The sequence below is a fragment of the Zootermopsis nevadensis genome, unplaced genomic scaffold (genome assembly GCF_977971745.1).
Source record: "Zootermopsis nevadensis isolate Lab colony 2312 unplaced genomic scaffold, Znev_1.0 Znev_ptg000028l, whole genome shotgun sequence".
Taxonomy (NCBI): Eukaryota; Metazoa; Arthropoda; class Insecta; order Blattodea; family Termopsidae; genus Zootermopsis; species Zootermopsis nevadensis.
In genome coordinates this window covers 12,782,583-12,803,371 of record NW_028259160.1, presented here as the reverse complement: position 1 = coordinate 12,803,371, position 20,789 = coordinate 12,782,583, and the positions used below count along the sequence as shown (strand labels likewise).

Below are 20,789 nucleotides of genomic sequence, written 5' to 3'. Positions count from 1 at the left end.
TCCAATGAAGTCTGGCAGAAGTAGACAGAAACAATATAATGTATAGGGGGTAGTGGATATAAACGCTTCTCATAGATGCAGCAGTTTTCACTGGACATACGCATTGTGAATACTGCCAATGAGTATCACCATGAATGTGAGAGATCTTAAAGAATTTTTTGTTATGCAGATTGACGATCAGATCTCATTACTGATCAATGCGTGGTGTGAGCTCCTGCTTTTCTCTTGTTGCTTCCGATCTATGTCAACACCCGGTGAAATTCGTGTGAGTCTTGGCAAGTCCATTTCTCTAGCCCAGGCTAGGGATCTGGGACTTGGAGCTTGTATTGAGCGAATGCTCAACTTCACCGAACACCTCCGACGGCTTCGTGTTGACAAGTATGAATATGTTGCCATGAAGGTCATTGTACTTCTTACCTCAGGTAAGTCACCAGGTTTGCTTTGCTTTGCTTGTGTGTATGTCTTGGATTAAGATGATGGGGAAGTTGAGGAACAGGATGAGATCAAAATCTCAAACAGATTTAAAAGTTGGAGGACTCGGATGATAATAGGGATATCAGTAGATATTAGAATAACAAAACATCGCCATTTCACGTTATTATACTGATACCCGTGCCTCTAGCATTGTAAGGGGTTAAAATAATTCATGACCCTATCCTGATCTCTTCTCTTAACTCATCACAGTAGTTCGTACAAAGTTGTTTTATTTGCAGATGCAAGTGACTTGCGAGAAGCAGAGAAGGTACGTGCATCTCAGGAGAAGGCCTTGGAAGCCTTGCAGGATTACACACTTGCTCACTACCCTGAGATTCCTTCCAAATTTGGAGAATTGTTGCTTCGAATTCCTGAGTTGCAGAGGACGTGCCAGGTTAGTTAATTATTTCTGTGATGGTCTCTGAAGTTATGGGAAAAAATTAAAAATGGTCATTGCAGATAGTGTTTGAATGTTTTTTCGTCTCTTCCATTATATAGCAAGCAGGTCAGATGTATTATATAAGGAGGTTCAGGGGGTCCGCAGTGGTCGCGCGGTCTGAGGCATGGGCCTTGTGCCGCTTGGTCGCTGGGACCGTGGATTTGAATCCCACTCAAGCCATGGATGTTTGTCCGCGTTTTTCTGTGTTGTACTGTCCTATGTACAGGTAGAGGCCTTGCGACGGGCTGATCCCTCGTCCAAGCAGTCCTACCGAATGTCTGTAGATCAAGCCAACGAAAAGTTGGGATCTGCGGTGCTCAGGCACTTGAAGAACGGGTCGTTCCCAGTATCCAGTAAGGAGGTTCAGACTTAATCATTTTTGCCAACTGTCTAATTGATATTGGCATTGTAGAGACTAATATCTTCTTGCTTCTGTTTTTCCTCAGGTATAAACCCACTTGATGTTATTCTCTTTTTAAGCATTTAAAATGGTTATGTTGTTACCATTTAATGACATTTTATTTTAATATTATGGATTGTTTTCTGAGTGCAAGTATCTGTTACATGTATCTATATTTTGTGTTTATTTTGAATGTAAGTAAAATTGTTTCTCATTGTTTTCAGGTTGGTAAGGAGATGCTGTCAATAAAGAACAAAGAAGGTGAAGGTCCTAGCTTCAACTTGCTCATGGAATTGCTGAGAGGGGACCACTGAAATGTGCCACAAGTGAGTACCTGGAGATCACATTTCCCAACTACTTCACCTGAGAGAATTATTTAAGTGTCATTTCGTAATTACTTGTATTAATAAATTTAAATGAGACAGCAAAGAATGTTGTATGTTGCTTTAGTGCTGTGTGAGTTGTAGCAATATTTTCTTAACCTGCTGTGCCATGTTCATGAAATTCATTTTGGGGGACACTGATACCATCCATGTGTCTGATTATCGTCTTTCACGCCATTGATCAGTTGCATGTTTGAGATGATGACAATGCCAGTGTTATATAATGCAGTATGCTAAAAGTTTTATTATGTCATTGAAAAATATAATCTTTTGTTTATTGTGATCTTAGGTTATTAATATTTTGTTATGAACTAACCCTTTGGTTAGTATTTCAATTGACACTCAGTGGAAGTATTGATATTTCAAAGCTTAATTGGCCATTAGGCTTTGTCCAATATTAATTGTACAAGAGGAAATTATGTTGTGTTAATTTATTTGGTTCACTACAAAAAACAGTTTACTGAAAGTGTGGTCAATGAAGTATAGGTTAAGTTGCTAGCTAGAATTTTTAAGTGTCTTAAACAAAGTTGATGATCAGTGCTTGTTATACACAAGTTTTTATAAAGCAAGTGCAGTAGTGCCATTGTTTATAAAAGATTAATAATATGAACAATCTTCATTGACTAGGTTCCAGCAGGTTGCAAGAAAGTATAAGTATGATTAAACAAAATTAATACTATTGATTGTGGTCTTCTGGGCTGTTGCACGTAACTGTTACTAACCATGTAGACCACGTGATGTCACAACAGATTTTCTTGTTTCATTTCCTGCAGTGAACAAAGGGGTTGGAAAAGCATATTCCAGGCACATACATTTGATGGTATTACTACAGTCCTTTACATTTTCATCCCCCCTGTATCATAGTAAACTTGAAATGAGTGATTCTGTGTGTTTCGTAAGTTGTAGTTGTAGCAGTAGCAGCAGCAACCCCCCTACACCCCTCAATGGCTGTACAGAAGTGTCATGTTTGTGTGATTATGACAATATTAAAACCAAGTCAAGATGTAAACAGTTGTAATTCAACAAACATTTAATTTTTCAGGTCTTAATGTGCCTTCACATCCTCGTGTAGAAAAGGACATCAGCTAGGACTCAAGTGTAGTTTATGGTGGTGGTGGTGGTATTCTGTGGTTGGTAGCAACCTCATGTTATGTTTCTTTTATATGGAAGTAAAAAAAGCTTTTTTGTTAATTAAAATGTACTTAGCCCTTGAACTCAGCTTAATTACCATTGTAAACAGTGGTACTAGCAACTTTTCTTTATAGAAAAGCAAATCGAAATGGTGCAGAATATTCTGACAGTGGAATAAATCGTTACTATGCATATTTTTATTACGTTGTACTTTATTATTTGTAAATAGTGTGAGTTGTGATTTTTGTGAGTGTATTGTGTATGTGTAAAATTTTAAAATGAAATTTTCTATTGTTTTTCACTTTTTTGTAAGTACTCTTATTATGTGACTTTTTTTAAAAGAAACAGATTTTTATATATTATAAGAAAATATAAAAAATCACGTGTTGTGGTGTGTGATGTCATTGAATGACTCACCAATGGCCGCTTTCAAAAAGCAGCTTATAATAAATATTGTTATGAGTTATTCCAGCTTTTACAAAAGCTTATGAAAGTAATAAGTGGATATTGCTGAAGAGGCTATATGCATACAAACACCTTTATACTGATGGACAAAGAGTATGAGTGCTGTGGCAGCAAACTATATAAAGACCCAAGACAGGTACTTATAAAGTTATGAATTGCGAATTGTCTTTGTTTTCTCTTAGTTTAAACATTGTATTCAAATTAATGGTTCATTTTTTTCACTGTCACTTCACAGCCTATGTAAGTTAAATTACACTTTTTACATTATTTTACTGTATATAGAAAATTGTCACTGATGTCATTATTTTTTGAGCAGCATGTTTTGAATAGAATGTCATCATCATCAGGTTCAGTACACTTTGTTATACTCATGTCTCAGCACTACCATGCAGATATTTATAACTGATAAGAATTCTACACAGACTTATGTATAAGAAAGTGTAATGAGTTTGGTGATTACAGATTCTAATTGAAACATGTTACTCAGAGAAAGTTTTGATATCAGTGACAACTTCTGTGAAAATAATAAAACAGCATAAAAAGTGTAATTCAACTGGCATAGATGTGTGAAGTAAGGTGATAAATCTGAATCAATAATAGTGAACACCAGGATGTTACAATAAATATAGAATTGTATTCAAAGACAAAATTTATCTGGTAATATGTGCAAATATATAATGGTTGAGATATGTCTTCTGCTGAAGACGGTTATTATATGGAACCTACAAAAGTTAAATGCAAGGGGTCTGAAATTCATTTTATCTGCAGGCCAAATTGTATAGTGAACATTCATTTAAAGGCTGCTTCGCATGTAAAACACATGTCATTGTTCCAAAAGGAATAATTTTTTTGTGTTCAGTATAAAAACCTGATATTAAGAATTATATATAAGTTGGCTTTCATAGCCAGAGTCAGCTTCCGGAGACAGCCTCAATCACATACAGCTCGCATTATTAATGTTTCATTGATTTCTTTTTTAAATTTTGCTCTGCGTTATGGTTTATGTATATGAATTCCATGAATTATTATCTAAGAGTAATTGGATGTTCCTCACTACTGGCATTTCATGTTAATTCTGATGAGTTTCCACATAAGTTACAAATGACTACATATTTCAAACAAAGCTGTGAATGAATTGACATTTATATAGCATTACATGGAAATAAATATCAAATTAACTAAAAGTATTGAAGGTTTCTCTAGAAAAGAGAACTGTATAACATTATTTTAAACATATTGCTTAAAGACAGATGTTAAGTAGTCTGTTTTAATTATTTGAAGTTGAGGGAAATCTCTTGATAGTAGCAAGAATATATCTGATCTTTCAGTACTGTTCAGTGGAAATAAGATTATGTTGGAAGTTATTTCAACCTTATACAAACTATATAAGAGGAAATATGTCTGGTTATATTCCAAGAATTGGTTGATAAAGATATATACAGGAACTTGAGTAGTATAAACCATTTCTAATAAGTGACTGAGCTTCCAGCATTTGTCATGAAACCACTAAACTTGTGTTAACATTGTGTGTATTGTGTTATATATTGGACAAGAAATGCTCATGGAACTGCATCAGATGGCATTGACTCCTTAGTGGTTTCAAAGTTTGGGTCACAAACTATGACAGTAGGTCATAATTTTCCATGATTTGGATAGCCATACTTACAGTATAAGATTTATTAAAAATAAAGTGATTTGTAGGTTATGGTCAAGAGATTTTTCAGTGCTTTGGGCACTTTTTCACTAACATAAATCGAGAAGAATCATGTTTCCAGGTGATAAACAAGCCACATTCCATGTGTTTCAGACCCCTGTTGTATACTTCCTTCTTTCATTGGTGTCCTACAGTGAAACTTTGATGTGATGTTTTATTGGAACTGGAAATTCACTATGTGGAGTGGATATTGTATTATCTTCATCAGTGATTTTGACATTATTACATATTACAGTCTACTTGGAGTTCCATAATGAAAGCAACATTTGTCAGTGGATGGTAAATCTAAATTGTCATAGAATGAAAATCTTTGAAAAGCTTGTTTCCAAAAGTTACTTAAGCCACTTTGACAAAATGTTTAGGGAACTTGGTATAATACTTGTTATATTTCATTAACCAATGCAGTCACTGATTCTCAACATGTTCATTTTTTGTATGAATTTATTAAATGTTCACGTGACCAAAGCCACCCTATTCCAATGGCTATGTCGATTTATTATGTTCTCTCTCATCACAAACAGGATTTCTTTCTGATGTGGAAGCTTATTCTTACTCTTGTGAACTGTTGTTGTTTTCATTATATATATATATATATATATATATATATATATATATATATATATATATATATATATATATATATATATATATATATATATTGGGGGGGGGGGATATCTTTTGGAAACAAACTTCATATATTTGATTTTCCCTCTAGGATTAAATTATGATCTCAGTCCAGTTTTCTTGGTGTTAAATTTCTGCGAGTAAATGTTTTTATATGTTTTTTTTATTTAAATTTGTAATTTTGAAGATGGACTCTTAAGGGAAATGTCACTACATATCAAAACATTGTTTTACCATAGAAAATACACATTGAAGTCTGGTTGAGGTTTCTCTTAGTAAGCTTCAGCATACATTTAAGGAAATTTGCTATGAAATCACTGATTTCATCAATTACTGTACAGTTACTATATTTCAGAACAAGAGCTGTCATACTATTTTGTCACTGACAAGTGCAGTTGTTGGAGTAGCACCAGAAAGTAAATACACAATAATTAACTCATACAGAACAAGTAATATAGTGCTTTTCTCCATGTATTGGTTAATCTTGAACTGGACTCTGCTTACAGCCATCAGACAAATCCTTTGTAAAATGTGACTTCCAGTGCAATTGTAATACTGATGTTATATTATGAGAGGTTGAGTAGGATTTCACTTGCTTTTTTGAAAAGCAAGAAAGACCAATATGAAATTAAAGAGTATTTTTAAACATATCCATAAAGAATATAAATTTATGTGAGACACTGTACACTGAAACATTTAGCCCATATAAAGGCTGGCTAAATTATGTGCCACTTCTAACAGCAAAATTGCATTTTATTATTTCTATCCTTCTGAGTAATTAATGGTGCAATGAAGTTGAATAGCCAGTCTTATCAGCATGAAGGATACATGCCATGACTATCCAGATAATGTGAATAGAAGAAATTAATATAATGAGCAAGTAATATTAAAATAAGGGCAGATACAAATGTTTGTGTCAAAGGGTTAAGAAGTAGCAATTCCAGATACCAGGTTTCAGAAATAAAGCCATTATATATGTGATGTAATAGTTTTCTAGCTCAAGATTCAGAAAACAGGGTTTAACAAAGGAAGAATGAAGTTTCTTTGCATTGCTTGCTCCTGTACTTTCTTTTTCATTACATAATATACTCTGTTTCCTTTGCAACACAGATGTGGCCTAGAACAAGTTCTAACAGTTTAAACTTTTATGAAGATGACAAGTAACAGTGTTTCTATTTTCTGCATTTTACAAAACTTGTTTACCACCATGATCCCAACAAGACAACTAGTGTAACAGTTTTGTTTCAGAAATGCACCTTTACATTGCTGGAACTGCTTATTATATTGATCTGAGTACATATTTATGTACTGTATGTAATTTGATTGTTGATATCAATAATCTAATTCTGATGCTCAGTGGTACTTAATAATGGAATGACTTGGATAGGTCATTGTGTTTGCTTTGACACTTGAATAAAGTGCAACATTATCTTTTACGAAAAGGTTTCCGCAATGTAACTTGTACTGATATTACTTGTTTTTGTTAGCCTAAGAACGAATGATTATGATACTTTGTATCCTTGAATAATAATTATATTAAAGGCTGACAAGGCCTAACCAAATGTCCATAGTCATCTGGCAGTATGTGGAGATTCTTTATACTGAATGATGTGTGAATGAACAAGCAGTCCCCAGTGAAAGAATCATTCTGCTATTTTTACTAATGTTGTTTCAGTTTATTTTAAACCAAGTGAATAAACCTCTGAAAAGACAGTACCATCAAGACCATGAGTTTGCAAAGGAAACATTGCTCTTATAAATAAAATGTTTTCAGAATTTTGTTTACAGTCCTCTGTTTACTTTTGTAATCTGTGATTTGTGTTTGTCATGGCAACCCAATTGAACTTATATCTAAACAGCTGCTTCAGTCACGAGATTTAAGGCCCCCCAGAAAACAGCATATTTTCTGGACTGTAAAAAACACTCAGTAAGTGTGCAGCTTTTATCAGAATAACTGCTATACCTTCAAATTATGATGCACCCAGGTTTTAGTGAAACATTTTAAGGAGAAAAGTGTCATATACCCGAGAAATTGCCCCTTGCTTGATATTAGGGTTATTGTGAGTAAAAGAATTCATATGTAGTTCTAGTGCTTCATCTTTACCATGACTCTGCCATGTAAAATTGGATTTTATAGCGCATTTCCTACTGATTGTTGCAGCCAAGTGGTTATCACTTTTGGTTTGTATTCAGAAGGCACAGGGTTCATATTTTGTCTGGAGATGGTTATCCCCAGTCCCTCTGGGCAAATTCCAGGATACTTAAATTAATCCATAACTGCTTATTTCCATATCCTTCCCAATTCAATATTTATTCATCAGTCATTTTATCATCAGTACTATATAGTAAGAGTTGTTGACTGTATTGTTAAATAAACCATAAATAAATGTTCAGTGCATTTCAAAAAACTGAAATAACACAGTGAGGTGCATCCTGTGTAGTGTCACACCTGTCATTTAATTCATGGTTAAGATTTTTCTTTCTTTTTTGTTTCCTCCAGTGGCCTGTGTCTGAGTTAACTGTTATTAGCCTTGTCAAGGGTGAAGGTGTGCACATAGGGAAGGATTCTGCTTACCACATAAAGATGAAGATGGCTGCCAGAGGAAAGTTCTACCTTCAAGTGCATACCAAACTGCAGAGGAGGCCTGGCATTCTCCACATTCACAAAGCTTTGACATTTTTAAAGGATAATGGATGGGAAAGATGTGAAGAAAAGTACATTTTGAGTCTAGCTGCATTAAGCCTGCCACCTCTGAGGTGATATGTGAGTACTTCATTCCATTTTAAGTAAAAACAAATCTCAGCGTTTGATGCTACTTGTTAGTGCTCATTGTTTCATAATGAAGTACTGTCTGTAATAGTTTAAACAATATCTGCTTGGATTATGAACCTTCATTAACTAACCATGTGTCATGGCATGCTAATTGGCTTTGCATTGTACTAGTAGACTGCTAAACAGATAACCCCAGTTGGCAGCCCTGTTGTACAGGGATTACATCCACTATCCCCATATGATAAAAGGTTAAAGGCTGAACTTATAATCAAAGGCAGTGTAAATCCATCAGCACAGACATGGCTTTATTGGGGACATTTCATGTAGTTTCTTGTATTTGTGGGTATTTATTATGTGACCTTGTCTCTACCTAATTTTCAAACTATGAAAGTTACATAAAATCCTTCCACTGCTGCTGTTTCCACCCAGGAAACCATATAATATATAGTGCATAAAATAATATAGTATTTATAGAACTTTTCACTATGCAGGCCTGGAATTGACAACTCAGCATTGTTTATTGCAGTGTAATGTCATGTATCAGTTAAGAGGTTAAAGTGTCCTGTTATTGTCTACATTGTTCATGAAGTATATTCAAGGTGCATGTACTTAAAAACATTGAGGAATTATTGAATATAAGATATAATACATAAGAAATGACATATAATTACAGTTTATTTAAATAAAAACTCAGTCATGAACAAGTATTTTGTATCATACATAATTATTATTCTGATCATTAACAAAAACATACATCTAATTTGCCCTGAACAGAAAATGAAAAGCACTGAATATATGCATTTTTTACTTTCCTCAGGTGTGATACACACTACAAATATACATATGATACTTTAAAAAAGCATCATGACTGTTGTAATTAAAGTAGATGTAAATTATTATTTTCCCGATGCTGTACATGTCCACCTTAAACTAAACCACAATTATGTAGCTAATCCTTACATAAGCACTTTATTGTTAATCATTGTACCAATGCAAGAAGATCAATGAGAATGACATTACAATGAAGAAAAATAATGTCCATACCCTGTAACCAGCATTCCTTTGGATAGCCTGCCGTATCTGCTCGTTGGCATCCTTAACATTCTCTGTTGTTCCAATTACTGTACTTGTAATCCTGTCTATATCCTTATCCTGCTGCAGAACCTTCTCTGTAAAAATTTCTTGCAGCTCAGCAATACGCACAACTTTACTTTCAATCTGTTTTACTTCCTCTGTCAAACTATTCAGTTCATTATATAACTGTGCATTCTCTGCTTCAAACATCTGCATCTCCTCAGAAGAAAGCTGGTCATCATCTGAAAAGAATGCTGGTACATCAGTATTACTGCTTGTCTCTGGCACCTTCCTTTGACCGGAATTGCTATCACTCAGAATGTCATTCTTTTTATCATTCAAAAAAATGTCTGAGCTATTATGGGAAACTGCACGACTGTCACCATTTCTCTTTGAATCAATTCCTAACTTTGAAATTTTCTGCATCTCAAGAGCCCATTTTACTCTAATTGCTCTCTGCTGAGAGTAAATCTTGCATACTGACTTCAAGTAACTTTCAACCAGATCCAGAACTGCTTCTCTGTGTTCCAGTAACTGTGGTGATCCATCCATTTTGTAAGACACTTTCTTGAACTCCTGGATTAAGTGAGAACATGTGTTCATTATACGCTGAGCCCCCAAGTCTATTTTGTCTCGTTCTACATCTGTCATCTGTGGAATGTCTGACAGATGACTTGCAAAATTTAAGTATGCTTTCCTATGTTCTAACAGAAAATCCCTCAGACGTGTTATTTGTCCCAGTACTTCCTTTGCTCCAATATTAAATTCATTCCTTTGTGTCCTGGTTCCAAAAATTCTGTTTTTATCAGTATCCGCCACTCCAAAAGCTTTATTGCGCGTTCGTATAGTTTTCACGCAGGCCTTAAATAATGTGGTTATATCCATTTTTATTTAAGATCTGCAATGTAAAATACAGTTATCATTAGCAATATGTCATTAATGAAAGAAACTGGTTGTGTTCATTTCAATATCCCAAGTTTTTAAATTTGATACACCACACAACAGTAATAATGGAATAACTTTTAAATATTCCTACACTTCCAAACAATTTACAAATATAAAAGTGCAAGTATGTGCCATATTCCGAGCCGAAGAAATGTACAAGCAGATTGATAGACGATCTGTGTACACGTTCACCTAAAAAAATCCTAACAACGTGCGTAGTTTTCTAACCTTTCAGGGTTTATTTACAATTACAAGTTGAAGAACAAACTAATTCAATTTATCTCGAGAAAGTAGTCATCGTATTATAAAGTTATATATAAAACTTACTGGTCTAATAACAGTAAAACACAACCTATTCCGAAATACAAAAACAAGACGAGCTAAACAGAACATACCTATACACACGCTATACTCCTCGCAACCAAGTTTATAAGGTTATCGCACATGCCATTAGCGGAGTAAGAAATTCCCTATTGTAAATGGGAATACTGCGAGATACTCCATTATGTTGGTAACATTAACTGCGGTCAGCTTGTTGTATGGAGGATTGAGACTTGCAGAGAAGAAATGGCACGTCAGCAAGGAGAAATTGATGAATTATTTGATGTTAAAAATGCCTTCTATATTGGAAATTATCAACAATGTATCAACGAAGCACAAAAATTGAAAGTAAGTGTAGTATTGGTTGTATAAATTATTTACTTTTACCTCTGTTCTACAGTCATGAATTTGTATATTTTACCAATAATGGTGCATTTTTCCAAGTATTTTACGCATTAGATGTGTATCGTTTCGAGTCGTGCTGTGTACGAAATTATTGGTAATGTATCGTTGCAAATCCTACCTCGAAGTATACCGCACATATTACGAACGTGTAGCAACAAATGGTACATAAGCAATTATTATTTTGTTTTTTCAAGTGGTAGATTAAGTTGACACTGACTGTTCTGCATCAGATGCTGAGGTCGAAAGTGGGTGGATCATTCCCCCTTCTCTTCACATGGCTCATTTAAAAAGTTACAGTGGAACCACGGTTCCGAAGAATTTAACGTAAATACGTCTCTGTATTTAAATTATATTTACGTCTCTGTAGTGTAATGTTATCTTCAATGTCATCCATCTTGTTACGAAAGCGGATTGTTGATAATGTAACACAACAATGCCGAGTAAACATGACGTTTCCTAGGTAACATAACAATGCACGCAATCTGACCATTGTTGTCGGTCCATATTTACACATTGTTGTCGATTTGTTGATACGGATCTTACACATTTTTCTGTCACTTTTTTGCGAAATGACCCTTCCATATAGACGTATTTACGTCAAAATAGTTACTTTTTTGCTTTCAGTCTGTTGCTCATGTGTAGTAGAAATCTGTGTCATGCCTGATTGTTTCCAAGTAGATCCATCTAGTTCAGTGTAATTCTGAAGCTGAAGTTTATATAAGGAATGTGCTAGCCAGCCTTCCAGACTCCCCTCCCACACACCTAAACCTCTGTCACTGTCTGGCTTGGGAGAGCATATCAGAATTTAGAGATTCCAATCATCATAGGTCTTCAACGTACAGGCACATGCAATCCTCACCACTGAGATGGTAGTCTGTGAGGAGGAGGTGGACTTAAAGTCTTCTTATCATTTTTACAGCCTAGTACTCCATCTCTGCAAGTAGAAAGGGATGCATTTCTCTACAGGGCATACATTGCACAAAGAAAATATCGAGTGGTACTTGATGAGATTGGTGTAACATCTCCTGCTGAATTGCAGCCCCTTAAACTCCTGGCAGAATATTTTGCTACTCAACAAAAAAGGTATCAGCCCCAGAGTTTGTAAAGTACCAGTTTGAAAGGTAAATGCTAGTGTGTGTTGGATGGAGTACAAACAGAACATTATTTCCTGCCTTTTCTCCATTCCTCCCTTTTCCTTTTAGTAGCATTGTATGGAATGTTTTCTGCAATAATGGGTGTTGAATGAACCTAATTGTCATGCTCCATATTGTCAAACTCATATAACAATAGCATGATCTGCATGAGTTTGACAAAACATGTAGGGTTAATTTAAATACAGGTTTTAAAAGTTGTGTTTGATGGTTATGTCATCAGGTTTTTTTCCCCTGTAAGATATGTTTACATTTGTATCCAGCTCTGGAGATTTTTACTAAATGTGTCCTGTTTCTGTTCATTGCCTAGAGAAGGTATTGTCTCAAACTTGGACCATCAAGTCTCTGGTAATGTTGATGTCAGCAATCACACACTTATAATTGTTGCTGCTTCAATCTATTATCTTGAACGGAATTATGATTCGGCTTTGAGGATTTTGAATGAAGCTGATCATCTTGAATGGTAAGTTCTTTATTAAATATGTTATATGTCTATCAAGTTGGTTGATATTGTTTATTTTGTATGCTTTGTGATTGATTTTTGTATTCACTTATAGTTCTGCTTTGTCACTACAAATCTACTTGAAAATGGATCGGGTAGATTTGGCATGGAAGGAACTAAAATCAATGCAAGAAAAGGATGATGATGCAACATTAACACAGCTTGCCCAGGCTTGGGTTAACATTGCAATGGTAGAGTATACTTTATTTGTTACTATTTACAGAGATGATTAAATTCACTCCATTTCCATCTAGTGCCAAGGTTAAGAATGCAGGAATGGGGCTATACCTCCACTTGCCAGTAAATATGCATGGCATGGTGCTTAGTTGAGCAGTTCAAGCAGCTTTGCCTTACCAAGTACAGCTGTATTGATGTTAGCATTGTAAAGCATGTGAAAGTACAGCATACAGAATAAAATATTGAAGTAGATGGAATTAATTTCTCTTATTATTTCTTTTTGCACTTCCATTTATTAAGCTGGCTATATTTCAATATTTTGTTGTAACAAAAAGGATTTTTTATATTTAAGGAACTCTGAGTCATAAAAGTGACAATGGGTGTTTTGCTCATCAGGTTTGCCAACAGTTAACAGAAATGGCAGTCTCCGTCCTCAGATCAATGTGGCTGCAGACCTAGAAATGATAAAAGTACTGGGCTCTCAGGAAGTGAATAATACTGTATTTTGATTGGTGAATTTCAAAATCAGGCTTTTCTTAAGTTCATCTCCCTAACACATTTATGTAAAGTTGGCCTTGTTATAGGGTGGAGAAAGATTGCAAGATGGCTATTATATATTTCAAGAGATGAATGACAAGCATAGTAGTACATCCTTGCTGCTGAATGGGCAGGCAACATGTTTTCTTGGGCAGGCAAAATATGAAGAAGCGGAGTCTTCCCTTCAAGAATCTCTGGATAAAGACAGTAACAATCCAGACACACTTATCAATATGATAGTACTCTCTCAGCATACAGGAAAACCACCAGAGGTACAATTGATGTATTACCTTGTTTATTAAGGTGAAATGATAATTAGACATTTACAAACCCTTTACTCCTGGGCTTAGAGCTGGACATTGGAAAAATGCCTTTTTAACATTTTGAAGCTAATGCTCATCTAATTAATATTTAAAAATTTGGCCCATATGTCAAATAAGATGTAACGCTACAATACAAAGACCAGTTGGTTTTAAAGGGTAGTCCAAAAGCTTAATTACCACAATTTTAAACTGGGAGTTTGAAACTGTTTGCTGATAAGCCAAATACAGTGAACACATTTGTAAAGATGGTGATAATTTTGATTGATAAATAAAATGACCATGTAGTAACTAAGAGGTTCAAAAAATTACAGTGCCTTAATTAAATATTCTTGGAGATAAACATTAATTTTTATTGTGCTGCGTACTGAATGAGTCACATGTGCAGACATATTTCTGTTCAAAATCTATGTTATGACTCTCAAGATACTCTTTCTAATCATTGTTGCCATTACGGCCACCCGTGTGACTAAACTGTGTATTTTGGCACAGATGGGTTTTTGAAACATAGGATACTGCACAGTGTGGGGAAAAATGTATGAGGTGACACCATTTTTTAATGAAATAATAGTGGTATTATTGTTGTGTGAGTATGATGAATTTATTAACTGGTATCTGTATTTATTTCAGTATCACTAGAAATTTGTGTTATTTCAGGTTGCAAACAGATACTTAAGTCAACTGAAGGACTCGCATCATGATCACCCATTCATAAAGGATTATCTTCAGAAGGAATTAGAGTTTGATCGGTTGGTAAAGCAGTATGCACCTGCTGCCTCAGTATAATACTGAAGAATACAACTGTGTGGTACTGAATAAAATAAAAGGCATATATATATATATGTATGTATAAATTACAGATAAGTTAACATTCCTATAATAAAGTTTATGGGCAGATGATACAGTACTGGATTTAAATTGAATTTTGTTTTCTTAAAAACTATATTAACTATACTGTTTAATAAATAATCTGCAAAGTTTCAAATAGAGAATGGCTTTCATCAAATGTGGTTTGAACATTATGCCTTTGAAAGTACTCTGAACTCATACAATATCACTGCGAAAGAAGAATCTTATTATGTTACAACATAGTGAAATTCTTGCAAAATAAGGGATCTCTGGAGGGGTAATGGATCTGAACACTTATGCTGATGAAAATCTTAAATGGAGGAGTAGTTTGAACTGAGGTTGGTATTGAAGGTAGAGACATTTAATGTTAAATTAAGGAAAATACAATACTTAATTGGAGATTCCACTGTATATTTCCTTCTGTATTTATATTTTACATTATACATATTTTAAGTAATATTCAACATTCAAATCATAAGATTTTATAAACAAGTTAAAAAGTAAAAAACTGTCCCACTATACGCCATGTAGTCACTTGTGGTCAGAGGAGGTATAGCTCCTACTCATTCTTAACATCAGCATTAGGTGGGAGTGAGTTAGCATCATACCCTGGCCACACTTTGCCAAGAAAGGACCCTGGTACCCATTGAATAGGAGGCTGGTTGAGTCCAAGAGCCGATCTGGAGGCTAGAGGAAAAATCCTTTGGCCTTGTCGGGGATGAAACCCTGGTCATCCAGTCCATAGCCAGTCACTATACTGACTGAGCTACCCTGGCAACACGTTACTGTTCACAACTGTAATCTTGAGACTTGCAAGGAATGCAGGAAGTCCGAAGCGTTGAAGGCAGACGCTATCTTTCCTCCTTCACCCCGCAAGTCTCAAGATTACAGTCACGAACAGTAACTCATTAAAAATAAAAAAAATATGCAACACAGTTTATTCTTTTCATACCTCAGTAATCATACACACCACTTTTCACACTGAAGGAATGCTTTATAATCCAACACAGCTTGCAGTTTATACACTACATTCTGTTAATTTAAGCCATGTAGCTATGTACTATTGTGTATGTGGGCTGAAGTGTTAAATTTAATATTACACAGACATAAAAATTTATTTTTTTTAAATTACAAAGATGATCTACTATTTCAAATGTAAAGCTATGTATTATTATCATCCTCTTCCTCAATTTTTTCTATCAGTTTCTTTCTTTCCTGAGCTTGTCTCAGCCTTCGTAAAACCAGGCTCTCGAAGTCCAAATCCACTGACTGTGTAGATTCATTCTGTAATAAAAAATTCCAAAATCACAACAAACATAGATGGAAAATGAAGTTTTTACAGTGATACAAAAGACAACTTATGTGGTTCTCTTAGACCTGAACACCACTTTGAAAATGTCTATCAAAAATATGATATCACTGTAATAATCTCCATAAGTCAATTGTAATTTTAAAGTGTGTATATTTATGAAGAAAGGAAGAGAATATAAATAACTTTCATATTTACTGAGCATTCAGGACAACGAAACCACTGTAAAGTTTTAATAATTTTTATGCTGATTTAGAGTTTATATTTGCATATTTTGCATTTATGCTGTAAAAGCATCTTCTGGGATTCATCCTCATCATGTTTGAAAACTATCAGAACTGCGAAAACAACATACCAATTTAATGCAATGCTTATATATTTTACAACAGAAAATCATCTTCTCTTGGCCAAAAATGATGTGGTGAACTGGGTATGTCCTGAAGAATTATTCCTTCCAGATTTTAAGTAAGTGAAAACATATGATGATTTCAAGTAATTCATAAAAGTAAACTTAGTACTAGAACAACTTATTTAAACAAATCTGCATTATATAAATGCCAGTTTGATGTTTTTGTGTTTGTTTGTGCTCATGTAGGAGATATTTAAATAGCCATGGTTTTGAGCAATATATTTTACCCATAAACTGTTTTAAATTCATATTAAAGAGAGATGTATAAGTTTTATTTACATGCATTTGTTTTGTATTTTGGAAAGAGCTCCATTTAAAAAGGTTGCAGGAGCTGTAGTTTAAAAAATCAGTCGGAGGTCTCTAAAGATATATTACAGTTCATTTGGATCCGTATGTCAAGTGGAACTTTTTAAAATTCATTTAAAATAAATTAAACTTATGATTTCCGTATAAAAGACGTTCAGTACATCAAGTTTCATCAGATTGTGCCAAAGCACTTGGAAACATTTTGAGGAGAATTTGCCAATTCCTTGCTGTCTATGACTGAAGTAACATTAACTGCATCAACATATAATCTCTAAATGTTCTATATTATGTATCGCTAGTTCCAGATGAGTTTAATAATTCTTGGCAAACACAAAAGAAATTCTGTTACATACTGAAATGTTAGAAGAGAAAGAAAAGCTTGGGAAATTAGATGAGAATTTATTCTCTGTTCCATCATCCATGGATGGGAAGGTACTACTGTGACTTCCAGCCTTCTCACTGCTCAGATCTGCCAGTGATAGTCCCTTCTTGGCACTAGGTGGTTTAGTCTGTCCACTTCCAAGGTATTCCACTCTCAAAGGGGTTTTAGTTAATCCTTGTTCCAATTCCATTGCCATCACCTAAAATGTACAAACATTGAAGCATGCCCATGCAGATAATTTGATTATTAATCCTACTTTATATTACCCAAGTTTCTGACTGTAACCCAACAATTGTTGATAAGTGTTCTCATAATGATCTATCTTAGAGTTCACAATATTTCCTACCTACTGAATTATTATATATTGTAGGTGGTGAATGAGAAAATCTGGAAGGTTCAGAGATGGAAACATCAAGAGACTGTCATATTCACATGAAACCAGTATTATTTTGACTTTTATAACAAGTACCTTTGTATTTGGGAGGTCCCAGGTTAAAATCTCAGCCCGGTGACCGGCTATCCTGACTAAAGTTTTTGTGGTTTTCCTCAGTCATTTCAGGCAAATGCTACAATAGTATCTTAAATTAGGCCATGACCACTTCCTTCCAAATCCTTTCCAGTTCACTATTCATTATCATCCTCTCATTACACACTATATAGTCTTGAGCTAATGAAAAAGTGTTTTCAAATAAATTATAAATAAATAAGTACCCATTCTTTACCTATGTTTAAAGCTGGACCATGGAGGCAAGAATTATTTTACTTATTAAAGGAATGATGCAAACTTGCTTGGGATAGGTTCCATTGTTAGGAATTTGTGAACATGTCCCTCAACGGGAAATACCTATAAATGTGGAACAGTTCCAGCAATTATGTCTTCCTTTGTGTACAACCAACATTCTATTGAGAATTACATTAATGAGAGCAGTGATGTTAACGTCAGACTACTGCTTAGTTCTGAATCATTTCCTTCCATATGCCAGTCAACAGAACAGGAAAATATTAACTGATGAATGGCATATAATTTCTCATAAGATGATTAGGCAAATACTAAGTTAGCAGTTACACGTCATGTCAGGTCATTTGCTATACTCACAGCTGCTTCTTTCGTTTTAAATTCTACAAGGGCGCTCCCATTCCTTTTGGCAGATATAATCAAGGCAACAATTTCACCATACTACGACAGAAAGAACATATTTAAAATTACAGAATGTGTACTAAAGGATTGTTTTTTAGTTTTACTATTGTTATGTTAGAGTCACAATGGTTTATATACCGATGTTTTTTTTATTACTGTTCTGTTAGGTCAGGTCCATATGAACAGGATCCTTTCATCCTTTTCTCAGACTGGGACCTGTTCATATACGTTCTTGGCAGATGATCCAGAAGTGGTTTGCCATTGCCTTCTTCTGTGTGTGAATGGAGTAATTGTTGGGATGCCACGGAGAAACCGGGGAAGCCCCCGGAGGAAAACTCCGTGTTGCCTAGACCACGGCCTTGCCCAACACAAGTTATAAATTCGGGTACCGCCGGGAATTGAACCCGAGACCCCAGGATTACAAGGCCAGCGTTCTAACCGCTAGACCACCGTGATCAAAATTATGTGCTTAACTCACAGTTTTATAGCAACAGTTATACTGAACAGCTAGTGTCAATCTTCCACTAAAATTTTAGTCATTCAAACAAGGGCAAGGAATGACAATTGTATTATGAGATTATCTGAATATTTATTTATAGGCAGTGTTAATATGCATGAAAAGTCTCTTTGGAAAGCAAACCTCAGGACACAGCACTGACACTGGAACTGAAGAAAATTGTTTGGTTCAATATTAAAATAAGACAATACAAAATGGTCAAAATTCACTCCACATGTAATGATAAAATATTCAACAGTAAGAAAAGTGAAAACTACAATATTCATACCTTTGAAAATATATCATGCAACAATTCACTCGTGTACCCTCCATTGTCTGGGTCGGCTTTTGCTGCTACCCAACGTACTTTCAACCTATGATGACTGCTGCTATCTTCCTTCATTGTGGGTTTGCTGAACTTCTCTTGTATGATCTGCTGTCGAACATACTCTTGCTCCTCTTTGACTTGCTTTGAACCCTCCTTTCTTAACCTCTCAATCTCATCCTGCAACAAGATTATATAAGGTGGTGTACATAACAGTTGTAAGTGTAATCAAGTTGTATGTTTTACATAATTATTCAAATATACTAGGGTTATAAGATGCACCTTACTCATGCCCAGACTATTATGGTCACACTGTTTAATCACTTTACAGTGCTATTTTAAACACATCTGAATCAACTTCTGGTTTTAGGATTCTTTAGTATAATCCTTCACTTACACAATATGTATTTCCATTTTGCCTGTCAGGAAGCTGGAGCAGGTGAGAATTCATCTGTTACCTGAAGCTTTTCTTCATCTGTTTTGCTGGTGAAACTGCGGTTCTGTTTTGAAAATTCCTCAGCTTGTCGCTCCCTTGCTTCTAATTGTTCCTTCAACTTCTGCCGCTTAGAATCTAGTTCACGATGCCGCAACTTCGCAGCTTTCTTTGCATTTAAAACTCTATCATATGCAGCCTGGTAAAATGAGAAAACCCAGAACAATCATACAATAAAGAATAAATAAAAATGTCAATTGTATGTATGATACACCTATCTGTTAATTTGGGTTTTATTTAGGGTTACTAACCCTGATCAAGATAGCTAATGCATCATCATATTTTAAAGATGCTCCAGTAAAAATGATGATGATAATATCATAATTGCGAAGGAACCTAAGTTCCTCTAAAAATGGTTTGTCAGTTCTTTACATATAATTGAAGACTGAATTCTTTTAAGCTATGAATACATAATATTTGTGTTGGTTCTATATGTGCTGAAATTATATTATGATGCAACACAAGCAAAAAATGTTTAGGCTATAATTGTACAATAAGAAAGGTATTTGTTTCAGTCAAGAGAACTTACACGTGCTGATTCATCTGTCAGGATCTCTAATGCTTTGGACAGCTGATGAAAAAGTTCTGCAGCCTTTGGATTGTCTGGATTCTTGTCTGGGTGGCATGACAGAGCTTTTTTACGATAAGCTTTCTTCACCTAGAATTAAAAGAGGACATTCAATGAATCAGTCATAGATCATTTAACATATGAAAAAATATATTTCAATGGGTGAAATGTATTTCTAAAACAGAGCTGTTAATAATAAGTAAAACCCTTAAAATGGTTTCAGTTATTGAACTCACAAATTAATCATATTTGAAGACATATATGTCATATCATACAAAGGTCATAAAACAGGCTTTGCAATGAGGTCTACTATGCAAGAGTGTACTAACTCAAACCAGGAATGGCTGTACAGGATAATAGTTTCTTCCCAGAAAATCCCACCATCAGGAGGAAAGCTGTCATCTAAAAACTAAAGTTACATTTATAGATCTGGATATTGTTACTAGGTTAGAATTGTCCTGTTCTGTAATACGTTTTTCACTAACCTCTTGTGTAGTAGCTGTTGATAGTATCCCAATCAATTCATATAAATCAATATCCTTAAGATTAGTATGGTTCATTGTTGTATTTTATTTTACTTTTACAGTTTTCTAAAATAATCAAAATTCATATGACTACTGCGATAGCACATATGCGCAATGCATCATGCTGATCAAAACAAATTTCCCTATTTTATTCC

General features: G+C 34.6%; 4 protein-coding genes across 13 annotated transcripts in view; 2 read left to right on the top strand and 2 right to left on the bottom strand.

Moving 5' to 3' along the window:
- Window positions 1-5,008, top strand: part of Hr39 (Nuclear hormone receptor FTZ-F1 beta) — a 76,006-nt gene extending 70,998 nt beyond the window's left edge. For all 6 annotated transcript variants that reach the window (XM_022070137.2, XM_087357479.1, XM_022070138.2 and 3 more), the window contains 4 exons: window positions 170-422; window positions 714-868; window positions 1,538-1,639; window positions 2,739-5,008. In XM_022070137.2, the coding sequence (XP_021925829.1) occupies window positions 170-422; window positions 714-868; window positions 1,538-1,627 (498 nt within the window). In that variant the 3' untranslated portion in view covers window positions 1,628-1,639; window positions 2,739-5,008. The remainder of the gene's footprint in view (window positions 1-169; window positions 423-713; window positions 869-1,537; window positions 1,640-2,738) is intronic.
- A 4,052-nt stretch (window positions 5,009-9,060) lies between these two features.
- Syx18 (syntaxin 18) lies at window positions 9,061-11,557 on the bottom strand. Of its 5 annotated transcripts, none has more exons than XM_022070044.2 (2): window positions 11,506-11,557; window positions 9,061-10,375 (listed from the first exon to the last, which is right to left on the bottom strand). In XM_022070044.2, the coding sequence occupies exon 2, from the start codon at window positions 10,360-10,362 to the stop codon at window positions 9,379-9,381; it is 984 nt and encodes a 327-aa protein (XP_021925736.1). In that variant the 5' UTR covers window positions 10,363-10,375; window positions 11,506-11,557; the 3' UTR covers window positions 9,061-9,378. The 5 variants fall into 5 exon arrangements, with proteins under 5 accessions (XP_021925736.1, XP_021925738.1, XP_021925735.1 ...); XM_022070046.2 differs by lacking the exon at window positions 11,506-11,557 and adding an exon at window positions 11,366-11,389; XM_022070043.2 differs by lacking the exon at window positions 11,506-11,557 and adding an exon at window positions 10,818-10,954.
- epsilonCOP (coatomer subunit epsilon) lies at window positions 10,955-14,753 on the top strand. Its single transcript, XM_022070048.2, has 6 exons — window positions 10,955-11,091; window positions 12,068-12,231; window positions 12,610-12,762; window positions 12,857-12,992; window positions 13,563-13,787; window positions 14,493-14,753. The coding sequence occupies exons 1-6, from the start codon at window positions 10,990-10,992 to the stop codon at window positions 14,619-14,621; spliced, it is 909 nt and encodes a 302-aa protein (XP_021925740.2). The 5' UTR covers window positions 10,955-10,989; the 3' UTR covers window positions 14,622-14,753.
- Window positions 14,754-15,074: 321 nt separating this feature from the next.
- On the bottom strand, window positions 15,075-20,789 carry LOC110832758 (dnaJ homolog subfamily C member 17). The gene is made up of 7 exons (XM_022070041.2): window positions 20,596-20,789; window positions 20,072-20,200; window positions 19,508-19,681; window positions 19,014-19,229; window positions 18,187-18,267; window positions 17,062-17,289; window positions 15,075-15,968 (listed from the first exon to the last, which is right to left on the bottom strand). Exons 1-7 carry the CDS (start codon window positions 20,668-20,670, stop codon window positions 15,846-15,848), a joined length of 1,026 nt encoding a protein of 341 aa, XP_021925733.1. The 5' UTR covers window positions 20,671-20,789; the 3' UTR covers window positions 15,075-15,845.

Coding starts and splice junctions, on each gene's coding strand:
- epsilonCOP (XM_022070048.2), top strand. CDS start 10,990: ATGGCACGTCAGCAAGGAGAAATTGATGAATTATTTGATGTTAAAAAT. Junction 12,763..12,856: donor GAAGCTGATCATCTTGAATG/GTAAGTTCTTTA, acceptor ATTCACTTATAG/TTCTGCTTTGTCACTACAAA. Junction 13,788..14,492: donor ATACAGGAAAACCACCAGAG/GTACAATTGATG, acceptor GTGTTATTTCAG/GTTGCAAACAGATACTTAAG.
- LOC110832758 (XM_022070041.2), bottom strand. CDS start 20,670: ATGAACCATACTAATCTTAAGGATATTGATTTATATGAATTGATTGGG. Junction 19,230..19,507: donor CAGATGAAGAAAAGCTTCAG/GTAACAGATGAA, acceptor ATCTTGTTGCAG/GATGAGATTGAGAGGTTAAG. Junction 18,268..19,013: donor TGCATGATATATTTTCAAAG/GTATGAATATTG, acceptor TTTCTGTCGTAG/TATGGTGAAATTGTTGCCTT.
- Syx18 (XM_022070044.2), bottom strand. CDS start 10,362: ATGGATATAACCACATTATTTAAGGCCTGCGTGAAAACTATACGAACG.